The 12,578-nt window shown below is 38.6% G+C and overlaps 1 protein-coding gene across 1 annotated transcript in view; it reads right to left on the bottom strand.

Moving 5' to 3' along the window:
* DNAH6 (dynein axonemal heavy chain 6) overlaps positions 1-12,578 on the bottom strand; it is a 234,817-nt gene that overhangs the window by 93,154 nt on the left and 129,085 nt on the right. The window contains exons 40-45 of the mRNA XM_049784607.1: positions 11,536-11,693; positions 10,095-10,226; positions 6,748-6,919; positions 4,687-4,833; positions 3,723-3,796; positions 700-854 (exon numbers count right to left, since the gene is read on the bottom strand). Of these exons, the coding sequence (XP_049640564.1) occupies positions 700-854; positions 3,723-3,796; positions 4,687-4,833; positions 6,748-6,919; positions 10,095-10,226; positions 11,536-11,693 (838 nt within the window). The remainder of the gene's footprint in view (positions 1-699; positions 855-3,722; positions 3,797-4,686; positions 4,834-6,747; positions 6,920-10,094; positions 10,227-11,535; positions 11,694-12,578) is intronic.

The raw sequence follows: 12,578 nt of genomic DNA, 5'->3' as shown, positions 1-12,578 counted from the left end.
ATTAAAATTTTACTTAAAAATACAAATACTGTATGATTCAGTTGAACAAGACACAGATTACTTCCAAATGAAGAGCACATATCAGGCTGGATATAGGTGTCAGGAATGGTTCCCAAAGGAGATTAGTGATTGGGGTAAATCTGGCCCTTGGAATTTAATGTGTTTTTAATTATGCTGACCCTCCTTTTTCATTAGACACACATCAACTTTGTTATACTGTCTCTGTTTTTCTGTAAATTCCCTAAGTTCCTTTTTTGGAGTGAGGGGTAATAAGACAGGTGATTTAAAATAAACTTAGTTCTTTTTTTTGATTTGGTTTTTGGGTCACACCAGTAGTGCTCAGGGGTTACTCCTGGCTCTATGCTCAGAAATCGCCCCTGGTAGGCTCGGGGGAACCATATGGGATGCCGGGATTTGAACCACCAACCTTCTGCATGCAAGGCAAGTGCCTTACCTCCATGCTATCTCTCTGGCCCCATAAACTTAGTTTTAATAAAAGAGTAATTCCTGATAGTTTACAGAAAGTTTTGATATATTTATTTAAACTTTATTAAAGACATATAGAATTATAGCAAGCCTTGCTAATAAATCTCTGTCAGACTAACATTCTAGTAAATCTTATTGACAGAAGTTTGCATTAATACTGACTTTAATTTAAAAATAAGATTAACACACTACAGGGTATTTTATAGGCTATACCTTGAAACATGTTCTATGGCATCCTGAAAAAACACCAACTTTACTTCTTTGGGGTTTACAAGGTTATAATCATCAAGATAATCCTGAAGAACATTGGCAATTTTGTCTAGATCAGGCATGTCATCATAAATCCGGTCACTCTTATCTGCTCCAAACTGTAAGATGATTTATGGAGAAGAAACTGAATCAGTTCTGGTACATGAATGTACACACCTATTCATAATTGCATATAGACACATATAACATATATTACCCTAGGGATAAAAACTTTAATTTATATTGATATTAAATAATTTACTCATATATATGATAGCAGGGCTGTAGAATTAAGGAAATGGAAGTAAAGAAACTCAGAGTTTCATGATTAAAAACCCTTTTCACTTAACTTCTTTTTTTTTTTTTTTTTTTTTTTTTTTTGGTTTTTGGGCCACACCCGTTTGACGCTCAGGGGTTAGTCCTGGCTATGTGCTCAGAAATCGCCCCTGGCTTGGGGGGACCATATGGGACGCCGGGGGATCGAACCGCGGTCCTTCCTTGGCTAGCGCTTGCAAGGCAGACACCTTACCTCCAGCGCCACCTACCCGGCCCCTTCACTTAACTTCTTTTAGGTCATATATTGGACTAGCAATGATTCTTTAAAAACAAAAATCCTGGGCCCGGAGAGATAGCACAGTGGCGTTTGCCTTGCAAGCAGCCGATCCAGGACCAAAGGTGGTTGGTTCGAATACCGGTGTCCCATGTGGTCCCCCGTGCCTGCCAGGAGCTATTTCTGAGCAGACAGCCAGGAGTAACCCTTGAGCACCGCCGGGTGTGGCCCAGAAAAAAAAAATCCTCACTAGAATTCAGATATAATTTAAACATTTTTCTTACTATATCATACTCTGGTTTCAAATGTTAGGCCAATAACATCAGAAATGCTAAATTTTTTAAAATATTGTTAAATTAAAGACTTCTTTTATTATTAAAATCATGTCAGAACTATAGATACTTTTTTTTTTTTGCTTTTTGGGCCACACCCTCTGACGCTCAGTGATTACTTCTGGCTATGCATTCAGAAATCGCTCATGCTCAGAACCCAGGTCCGTCCTAGATCAGCCACGTACAAGGCAAATGTCCTACCACTGTACTATTGCTTGGGCCCCAGAACTACAGATACTTTTTTTGTTGTTGTTGTTTGGCCCACACCCCTTTGACAGTCAGGGGTTACTCCTGGCTATGCATTCAGAAATTGCTCCTGGCTTGGGGGGACCATATGGGACACTGGGGGATCAAACACCTGTCCATCCTAGGCTAGCACTTGCAAGGCAGACACCTTACCTCTAGCGCCACCTCTCGGCCCCAGATACTTTTAATGTTAGTAGTCATATAAATCATTCAGAATAAAATTTGAAATTATCTGATGGATATAATAATTATATCTAATATTTGCTATATAGACTTCTGGTGCATTTTCATTTGGAAGACTTTTTTTGCTTTGTTTTTGATCATACTCAGCAGTGTTCTGCACTCAGGAATCACTCCTAATGGGCTTGGGGACTATATGGGATGCTGGGGATCAAGTTTGTTTCAGTTTTCATACAAGGAAATACTCCTTCCACTGTATTATTGTTCTGGCCCTTCATTTGAAAGCTTTAGATATATTCCATACAGGCAGTATTCAAGAAGAGTTTAATTATTTATTTTCTTTGCCTACTCTTTTTTTTGATTTGACAGTACTTTTATTTTTTTATTTTTTATCTAAACACCATAGTTTACAAGATTGTTCATAATACATCTGTGTTTTTTATGCATCTGTGTTTTTGCCTACTCTTTAATAATAAAAATTAATAATATAACTAGGTATTAATATAATGTCACTAGGTAATAATATCACTAGATATTAACTATAATAATTGTATATAATATGTTGTCACTAGAAATATATGGGAATAAATTCACAGCATCTTAAGACCAATTTTGGACTTTGTTTTTAACAATAAACTTAAATAGACATTTCATATAAATTATTCATCTTTTTTACTTGTCAGGGGCTATCATTTATTTTGTTTATTTAACTAACAATGCATGAGAGGCTGGAATACACCATACTCTGTGCAGGAAACTAGGGGACTTATGGTGAATAAAATAGATGGAATCTGCCCTCTTGGAGACAAGATAAACATTGTAATCAAACAGAAGTCAAGTTTGTTTAAAAACAAAAGGATCTGTTAATACTAAGTGGGGTGGTTAAATAGGGAGGCTAAATAGGCTGGCTAAATGAAAGGCATTTTCTAGTTAGATCTTGAGAGTAAAATTAAGGTCTATTTGAAGGTATTATTAGAGGGGAGGCAGACAAGACTTGCTTAGTAGAAAGAAAAATTTGATACTAATTGAGTTACCCTGAAATGAAGAGGACAGTCTTGATTAGTTTCTCGTTAACGATATCATTAATGGTGGAATGGCTATACACAGTACTGTAAGAGGGCTTTTACCTTTCTGCTTTCTTACAAATGGAATCCCTCATTGGCTTCCATTTCAAACTGTTATCAAAATGATTGTAGGAGTCACTAATGTTTTTCCTCAAAGAGGTTGTTTTAAAATAAGGCAGATCAGGGGCCAGAGAGATAGTACAGAGGGTAGGGCATTTGCCTTGCAATTGGCAGACATGGGTTCAATCTCTGGCATTCCAAATGTTTTCCCCCACGCCTGCCAGGAGTTATTTCTGGGCACAGAGCCAGGAGTAACCCATAAGCACCACTGGGTGTGGCCCCAAACCAAAAATATTGTAGATCATAGCGTCTCTGTTATTCTAATCTTCTCTGCCTTGCAATGCAGAAGCAAGAGCACATTACATAGCACAATACACAGCATACAATCAAGTGTACATGGTAACTTTGATTATAAAATAGGATCTAACTTGTCTTATAGACCATAGTTTCTGATACCTGATTTAAATATTTTAATCTTCCTAAAGTTCTTATAGAATATAAACCCAACCAGAGATGTTAATACTTCAAATGTAATTGGGTCAATGGGATACTTGCCTTTATGAAATCTCCAAATATGATGGGTTTATTCAGGAAATATTCCAGTCCAATTGAAATTCCAAAATGTTTATCTATACAAAAATTAAGTTATAATGTAATAAATTGAATGCAGTGTTTTAGGGCTAAGACATGAAGAACACTATCACCTGTGTTGTAGAAACCTTAATTAGTATGAATAAAAAGAGAGCTAACTAAACCATACTTTAGTTTTTGTTAATAATCACCCCCATTAAATGTTTAAAAAGATTAATAAAGACCTTTTTAAATAATAGGTATTAAATACTTAAAAAATTAAGGCACTGTGATTTACCAAGTTGTTCATAACAGAGTTTCAGGCATACAGTGTTCTCTTACCAATCCCACTACTAGTGTCAACTTCTCTCCACCAGTGTCCCTGGGTTCATTCCTTGACAGGCACATTTTGAAGTTTGGATACTATAGTTTGGGCCTCAAGTTTTACAGTGCTGTTGTCTCTGAGGTTTAGATTATACATATGCTTTATATATACATCAACAATGTGCACAACAGATAATATCTAATTAATATTAATATTGACTTAAAATATTAACCATTGCCAGATTTCAATAAAATTAGTTTATATTTTTGGGTGATTTTTGGGCCATACCTTGGCAGTACTCAAGGCTTACTCCTGGCTCTATACTCAGGAACCACACTTGCTGGCCTTAGGGGACCACATTTAGTGCCTGGAATCATATTTGAGATGATTATGTGTAAGGCAAGTGTCCTACCTACTATACTATTATTCTGAAACCAATGTAATTATTTTATTAATATTTAATATAATTTTATATATTTGAGCCATTTATGGAAAATTATTTTACTCATGAATAATTAAAATTCATTTTGTTTTACTCTAAAAATGCTTATGTTAATTTTCCCTTACAGAAATAAAATTTTGGTTCAATTGAAAAAAGGGCAACTAAATAAACATGATACTTACTAGCCATTTCTGTCAAAATGACATGAAAATAGTGCTTATCTTCATTGTTAATCAAACGGTCATGAAAAACTCGTTGACATTCATGGCAAAAGAGTCTAAATATCTGAATTTCTTCTCTTATTGTTCCTGAGTCACATTGAAGGATTCCTGATTTTTAAGAGAAAAATGTCTGCAATTGTGAAATAATCAGGAATAGTCCATATCTACAAATTAAGTAAAACCCTTAATGCCAATGTCCTTCTGTAAAAATGAAGGTGAGGACTTTTACATTCATGTATCCATCCATATATAAGACATATATAAGTAGACAACAAATACTCAAAGGCAACAGAAACTGAGGTGGGTGTGTAGGCTGACAGGAAAGACATAGGAAGAATTTCATCTCAGATGTGTAGAGGTTGAGAAGTAACTATCTAAGTTGGTTTCTTGAGAAGAAGTTGGATAGCTCTGGGAAGTTTATTGCTGAGTTAAATTAGTCAGAAGGAGAGGAACAGGTACAGAAAGAGCTCTTTCATATATAAGTATAAGGAAACATATATAAATAGATAACAAGTACTCAAAGGTAACAGAAACTAAAAACAGGTCTCTACTAGAGGGAATGGCAGGAATGGGACTGGCTCGGAGACACTAGGATAATAGAGGACACTATGGTACTAGAATGTTTTTTTTAAATTTTTTTATTTTTCTTTTTGATATAATTTTTATTTTGACCAAAGTGCCTTACATATCTTTCACAGTAATATTTTAGGTACATATTAACAATGTGTCAAGGGAATTTCCATTACCAAAGTTGTCCTCCCTCAACCCCCATTCCCATCTTGCATCCCATATCCCCCACCCTCAACCCTTTGGCTGCTAGTATAAGTGGTCCCCTCTGTGTCTAGCTTACTACTTAGTGATCATACAACGGTTAGGTCTTGATAACCTCCACTCTTTCCCCTTCTATTTGAGAGGCAGGTAGTACTAGAATGTTTTATATATGAAACCCTGCCATTACCAATATTGTAAATCATGGTACCTAAAATAAAAATATAAAAACATAAAGAATCTGGATCTATACAGCAGATCCTTCGAGAGATTGTTGTAAGTGGGTTTTTTTGTACAGGGAACACTTTGAGGTAGAAAGAAGAGGAAAAGCCATTAAAAGGGACTAAAAGCAGCAGTGAGTGAAGAGAAGACCCTGGGGCCCCAGAAGATCTGAGTTCCAAGAGAGAAGAAGGGGCAAATATGATCAACACTGCTGAGTGGCAAAGGTGCTCAGGAAACTGACCAATGGATTTGGCCATGTGGAGAGGGAGATTCAAACAGTTCAGTGCAGCATCCAGTCTAAATACCTGACAGGAATATGTTAAAGTGAGCTAGAGGAGTGTGGAGAGGGTGAAGAAAGACCATTCTTTCAGGGATCCTACAGGAATAGAGGAAATGAAAGTGGGGTGGAAACTGCTGGATATAGAACTGAGGGTAATTTTTTTTTAAGATGGAAAGATTTTGTGCACTTAGGTAAGAGCCAATTGAAGAGGAAACATTAGTGATGCAGAGAGAAGTGGAAATTCTAAGAGCAAAACTAGAGTATGAAGGAGGCTATGGATTTAGAGCATGTCTCTATGCGAGCAGTACAGTGAGTTCACTTCAGTACATGTAGGTGGTTTGGAAGGTTTGGAAGATAAGAATTCCGGATTAATTGTTTAAATTCCCTACGTATATAAATTAACACAGTAATGATGATATTGCCCTTCATATGACAATATAGTTACATTTGGAAATTACTGGCAGAACATCATTAATATAGAATTGTTATATATCATAATTATTAAATATATTACATCTATTTTGTGAAAGGAGAAGGCAGGTCATCATCAGGGAGAGGATGCTGGCAGTTTGAGGAAAGTGTTGAAGTGGTTAGTCTTGGATGAGAGACTGGAGGGAAATTTGAACAGGAAGTTAGGTATGGGGTTTCTAGGCATGTCCCAGACATCCCTGTATATCCAATTCTATGAGAGATGTGGGAATGAAAGGGCATGAGAAGAAAGCAGGCCAGAGAAAGCATTATCCACACATTACCTTGCACACATTTGGATAAATCTCTCAAGTTAAAGACATAATGGGACTTGGCTGGTGTTGGCAGAAGGTCAACACTCATTCGGTTATAAATTTCAACTGAGGCTTCAACAATGTTTGATGCTGTTTGTTTGACAGCTGGCGGGAAGTCACTCAGGAAGCCATTTAAGATGGCCTAGAAGCAGAAACACAGTATGAGAGAGGGTTTGGTTATTACAAAAAAAATGAGTCATCCCAATCTCCTTTTCTACTAATAACTAGAAAGCTGAACTGTCTCTTTCAATAATGGATTCACTCCTGTTTTCTGAGTCTATGCCTGAGCCACATTCATAGCTCACCAGTGAACTAAGTAAATTCTCAACATGACAATCCTACAAGGGATTGAGAGGCAGAGAGGATACTAATTTTTCAAAGACCCAGAGTTCTCCATATTTCTTTTTATCTAAGAAAATATTTTACCCGGTTGAAAAGATAATACAGTAGGTAGGGTGTTTTCCTTGAATGCAGCAGATTGGACGTGGGTTCGATCCCCAGCATTCCATTTGGTCCCCTGAGCACCACCAGGAATGATTACTGAGTGCAGAGCCAGGAATAACTACTGAGCACCACTAGATATGGCCCTAAAATCACAACATGTGTGTGTTTTAGGACAATTAAGAATGAAATTTTATTTGGCTATATAACTTTGCATTTGTCTATTACAAAATGGATTAATTTACAAATTTAGTATCTACTATAATCAGACATAAATTACCTAGGTTATCTCTCACCACTGACCATACTACAAAATTTGTTAGTCTAGCATGGTGGGTTATCACTGATTTCAAATTTCAAGATATACATATAAATGTAATTAAAAAAAGTGAGAGAAACTTAAAAATAAAGTCTTCAAATACTTGAATTGGGTTTTGATATTCACTGAATGTCATTCTATGCTTTGGTGATTATTATAAGAGATAGGTCCTTATCCCATTTATATATTCTTTTTTTTTCTTTTTTTGGTTTTTGGGCCACACCCGGCAGTGCTCAGGGGTTACTCCTGGCTGTCTGCTCAGAAATAGCTCCTGGCAGGCACGAGGGACCATATGGGACACTGGGATTCGAACCAACCACCTTTGGTTCTGGTTCGGCTGCTTGCAAGGCAAACGCCGCTGTGCTATCTCTCCGGGCCACCATTTATATATTCTAAGTTACTTTCTGAAAGTTTTTTTTCTATAAAATGTGTTTCTATAAAATGTGCATAGAAAAATGTGTTTTCTATAGTTAATTTTGGGATTAGCTTTGAAGCAATTTTTTTAAATGACTTAAAATCTATTAAAAAGAACTTCCATGAGATGTATGTCATTTCATTAAGAAAGCCACTTTCCCACACTAACAGTTATCTCTAGAACTAGAGACACTGTACAGGGGTTAAGGTGTTTACTTTGCATATGGCTGACTCTGGTTCAATCTCAGACACCACATGAGGGTTCCTGAGCACTACCAGGAGTGATTCCTTAGAACAGGGTTAGAGTAATCACTGAACACTGCTGCTCTGTAGCCTTCCACAGTAATCTCTGTGTTGGCTCTGATCCTAAGGAGACTTCGGTGGAAAGAGGGACTGACACTGGTAGAGAGATATAGTGAACACTCCTTCACTTCTGTATCATTGCCCCTCTGGCATCTCAGTGATCACAGCCAGTCAGCTTCTCCAGCCCTGTCATTCAATGTCTCCTATCTGAACCCTCTTCACTAAATCCCCTCTCTGAGTACATCATCTGTAGTGTAAATCTCAGACCCCTTGGGATTGGGAAACATGGCTCTAGAGGCAATGCCAACACAGGAAATAATCCACACTAGGATAGGGAGGTAAAACAGGCTCAGGAACTTCCACCACAAGCTAACTGAAAGCAGGCAAAGGGCACTTGGCAAGAAGACAGGTTAGCTGGGGTACTGAAACCGGAAGAAGTCTCTTTGACCCGGATCTTTATTGGGAAGCGGAGGACCACCCCCATGGGTGGTGAACAGGTAGGGGGGGCAATCTAGAGGTGGTATGGTGGGATGAGCACATGCAAAGAAAAATATACTAAATAGGTTGAAAACTGCTTACACCAACAATCATCCACATACCTGCTATGCCCAAGATTTGTAGCTACCTGTGCACCCTCCATCATTCAGCTCACCATATGCCCCTCTAAACAGTTTTTACTAGTTGATAATGAGGAGCCACTCTATTCTTGTGACTTCATGATCTCTGGTCATTATATTGAAAACTGTCTTAAATTCACTGTGCTGAGAGGTAGGGCTGGCATGGTCATTATCACCATTTAAAAGATAGATTGACCCCTTAGAGGTCCCAGAGGGAGAATAAATTATGTTGGCTATTTTTGTTAGAACCATAAGGTGAATCTGGTTGGGTGCTTTGAGCTTCATCTTGCTGGGTGTCAGGGGCTTTTTTTTTTATGTACATGTACTTGAGCACAGATGCAAGGATTGCTCAGGGAATGAGATTTCAGAGAAAGAGTAAGGACAAAGACCCTCCCTCCCTTCCTCCCTTCCTTCCTTCGTTCCTTCCTTCCTTCTTCCTTCCTCTTTCTCTTCTTCCATCCTTTTCTTCCTTCCTTCTTCCTTCCTCCCTCCTTCCCTCCCTCCCTTCCTTCCTTCCCTCCTTTCTCTTCTTCCATCCTTCCTTTCTCTTCTTCCTTCCTTCCTTCCTTCTTCCTTCCTTCCTTCCTTCTTCCTTCCTTCCTTCTTCCTTCCTTCCTTCCTTCCTCCTTCCTTCCTTCCTTCCTTCCTTCCTTCCTTCCTTCCTTCCTTCCTTCCTTCCTTCCTTCCTTCCTTCCTTCCTTCCTTCCTTCCTTCCTTCCTTCCTTCCTTCCTTCCTTCCTCCCTCCCTCCCTCCCTCCCTCCCTCCCTCCCTCCCTCCTTCCTTCCTTCTTATTCTTCCATCATTCCTTTTCTCCTCTCCTTTCTCCCTCTCTCCTGCCCTTTCTCCATCCTTTTTTTCCTCCCTCCCTCCCCTTCCACCTGGCTGAACTCAGGGTTAACTCCTGGATCTGTGCTCAGGAATCATTCCTGGTAGGTTTTGGAGGACCATATCTGTGCCAAGAGATTGCACCCAGGTTAGTCATATATCTCTGGTTTAGGTGGGGTTATGTTTTAAAAATATTCCTAGAACTCTGAGACTGCAAAAATAGAAGGCAGCTCTGTTCATGTCTATCAGCTCAACGCCCCTGGCTTGACCTTGGGTTTCTGTCCAGGAAGGGCAAGTCTGTGTTCCCTAGAAACACACAACACATGGTTTTCATTGCTGGAGTCTTGGAGAAAATGTTTTCTTTTTCTCTCTGGACTAACCTTAGACCCACACTCACTTGGAAAATCTGTTTCAGACTGTGCTCTGAGGGCATTGGCAGGCACAGCATGCTGAAATGCCGGATGAAGCGGGGTGTCACAGGATTTCGGCCCCCACCTGGAGGTGCACACGCTGACACAATCGTAACATCCTGAATGGGAGAGAAATTCATGTTGGTCATCCAGTCACTGAGCAAAGAAAGAGCTTTGTAGAACGTAGAATCCTTGTTTTTCTAGGACTTAACTTATGCCAGCATTGCATTTCATTCTCTGTATTCTCTAACACTCCTCATAGTATCCCAGAGCTCACTCTTTTTTACCTCCAGAAAAGTTAAAGCAAGGCTCATGAGAGGTCAGCCTTATGGTTTTTCATGGTTTTCATGGTTCCCCTTATGGTTTCTAAGTTGAATCATCTATTTGCATAAATGCTCTTATGGAAAAACTTAATTTTAAAACATAAAAGAACTGGCATCACACATTAAAGTATACTCATTCACCAAATAGAATGTTCTTGTTATTATGGTAGTTATGTGTTTAAAAAAGTTGGCAGTGCTCAGGGCTTACTCCTGGCTGTGTGGTCAGGGGACCATTTGTGGTGTAAGGAGTCAAACCTGTATGAGCTTTTGCAAGTACTATTGGCCTCCCACAGTTAGATTTTATAAAGTGACCAGGAACACAGAAACACACAGTGAAACACTGCTCTGGAGAGGCACAATAGCTAGGTTCCTGAATTCCACTGGTCACACTTTAATCACCTAGTCTCATGTCATCAGTGCATTTTGGGTCTCACTTCCATCTAGCCCACTCCTCTGCCATAGTCGAGGGGATCTTCCTACAGTTTCTTCAGAGGGTACCTCCTGTTCAATTAGAAGATAAATCCACATTTCTAGTCATGGCACCATGACATTTTGGGTCGATCTCTAAATCTTCTGTCTCTTTGGTGCTTATATTCCTTCCACATCACCAGCATGTTTTTCATTCACTGCTGCTAAGTTTCCTTTCCTTCCTTTTGCCTGAAAACTCCTCTTTAGACTTTACACCTGCTCTAGGGAGTTCCTTTCATCTTCTACAAAGCCCTCTCCCATTTTTTCTCCCATCTTTCTTCCCATAACCCTGCACTATAAATACACGTCCACCCCCACTATGAAGTTGAGTGACTTGCAGGGTCTTTACAGTGATAGTTAAAATAAAATTGGGCTATTAATATGAACTCTAACTCAGTATCACTGACGTCCTTAAATGAACACAGATGGCTTGAAGACATCCAGGGAAATAAGCCTCAGAATTAAACAATTTTGCTGACCTCCTGATTTTGAACTTCTTGTCTCTAGAATCCTGAGCAAATACATTTAAGTTGAGTTACTCAGTCTATAGGACTTTGTGAAGGAAATGCTAGAGCACTTCATTTTCGTCTTGATATTTATATTTAAACATTAAATCAAATTTAACCCCTGAAGTTACCTGTATCTCTTTCCAAAAGAGTTTGCTCCTGTCATAAAATCCATGAAAATCTTGGTACTGCCGAAGTAATTCAATTGGAGGCTGAGAGCCATAGCGATCCAGTCTGGGCATGTTTAAATCATCAACAAAAATCACAACTTGTTTGTTTCCAGGTGCTCCTGGAGAAATAATATAAATTAAATTAAATTAAATAATTCTGACCCTTGGAAAATGTAAGACAAAGCTTGTAAATGGTTGGCTTTGAACCCAATGCATACCCTTAAGGTCACAATAAGTTTTTCTTTTGTGAGTTAGACATCATCAATCAAGGGACAGAGATTAAAAAAAAATTAAATTAAAACATTTTAAAACCAGACCAAACCAACCAAACAACCAAACAAACAAGGAGCTGAAATTCTCCACTGTCCCATTTAAGGTTCAGCAGGGAGCTGTGGATCTTGCCAGAAAGTCTGCTTTGGCCTAAGCTCTCTCATCCTCCTTAGTTACATGACTATGCTGACTTTCTAATTAGTTCTCAACTCTTAGTTCTCAATTAATGCTTCTCCCACTGTGCCAGGGCATGGAGCAAAGAAGGTCTTATCTTTTTAAAGTAGGAGGCAAAATAATGACAAAAATTTCTCTTAAAATTGTCTCAGAAAGATGTGAATCCCCACTAGAAAGACTAGTATCCGAAGCTCTGTACCTATCCTGCAACAAAAAAGGAAGAGAGAGGAGAGATGGAAGCAGATGATAACTCACAGCTCTGTGTACCAAGTCCTGTTGAATAACGGACAGTGTGGAAGATGAGAGCTTGAGCTTGCTTACTAGTGAACTCAGGAGGGCCATGAACTAGATGAACAGATGTTAAGATGCTTCTGAATCTACTATTAGACTGTAAGATTAAATGAAGGGAAAGTACCTGATTCCCAACATCCAGTGAACTTTCAAGGGGGAAGTCAATGCTTGATCTGTGACAATGTTTTTTTTTTTAAAGGATATATTTTTTATATTTTATTTAAACACCTTGATTACATACATGATTGTGTTTGGGTTTCAGTCATGTA

The sequence above is a fragment of the Suncus etruscus genome, chromosome 12 (genome assembly GCF_024139225.1).
Source record: "Suncus etruscus isolate mSunEtr1 chromosome 12, mSunEtr1.pri.cur, whole genome shotgun sequence".
Classification (NCBI taxonomy): domain Eukaryota; kingdom Metazoa; phylum Chordata; class Mammalia; order Eulipotyphla; family Soricidae; genus Suncus; species Suncus etruscus.
Note: the sequence above shows the minus strand (reverse complement) of the source record. Positions and strands in the feature narration are given on the sequence as shown.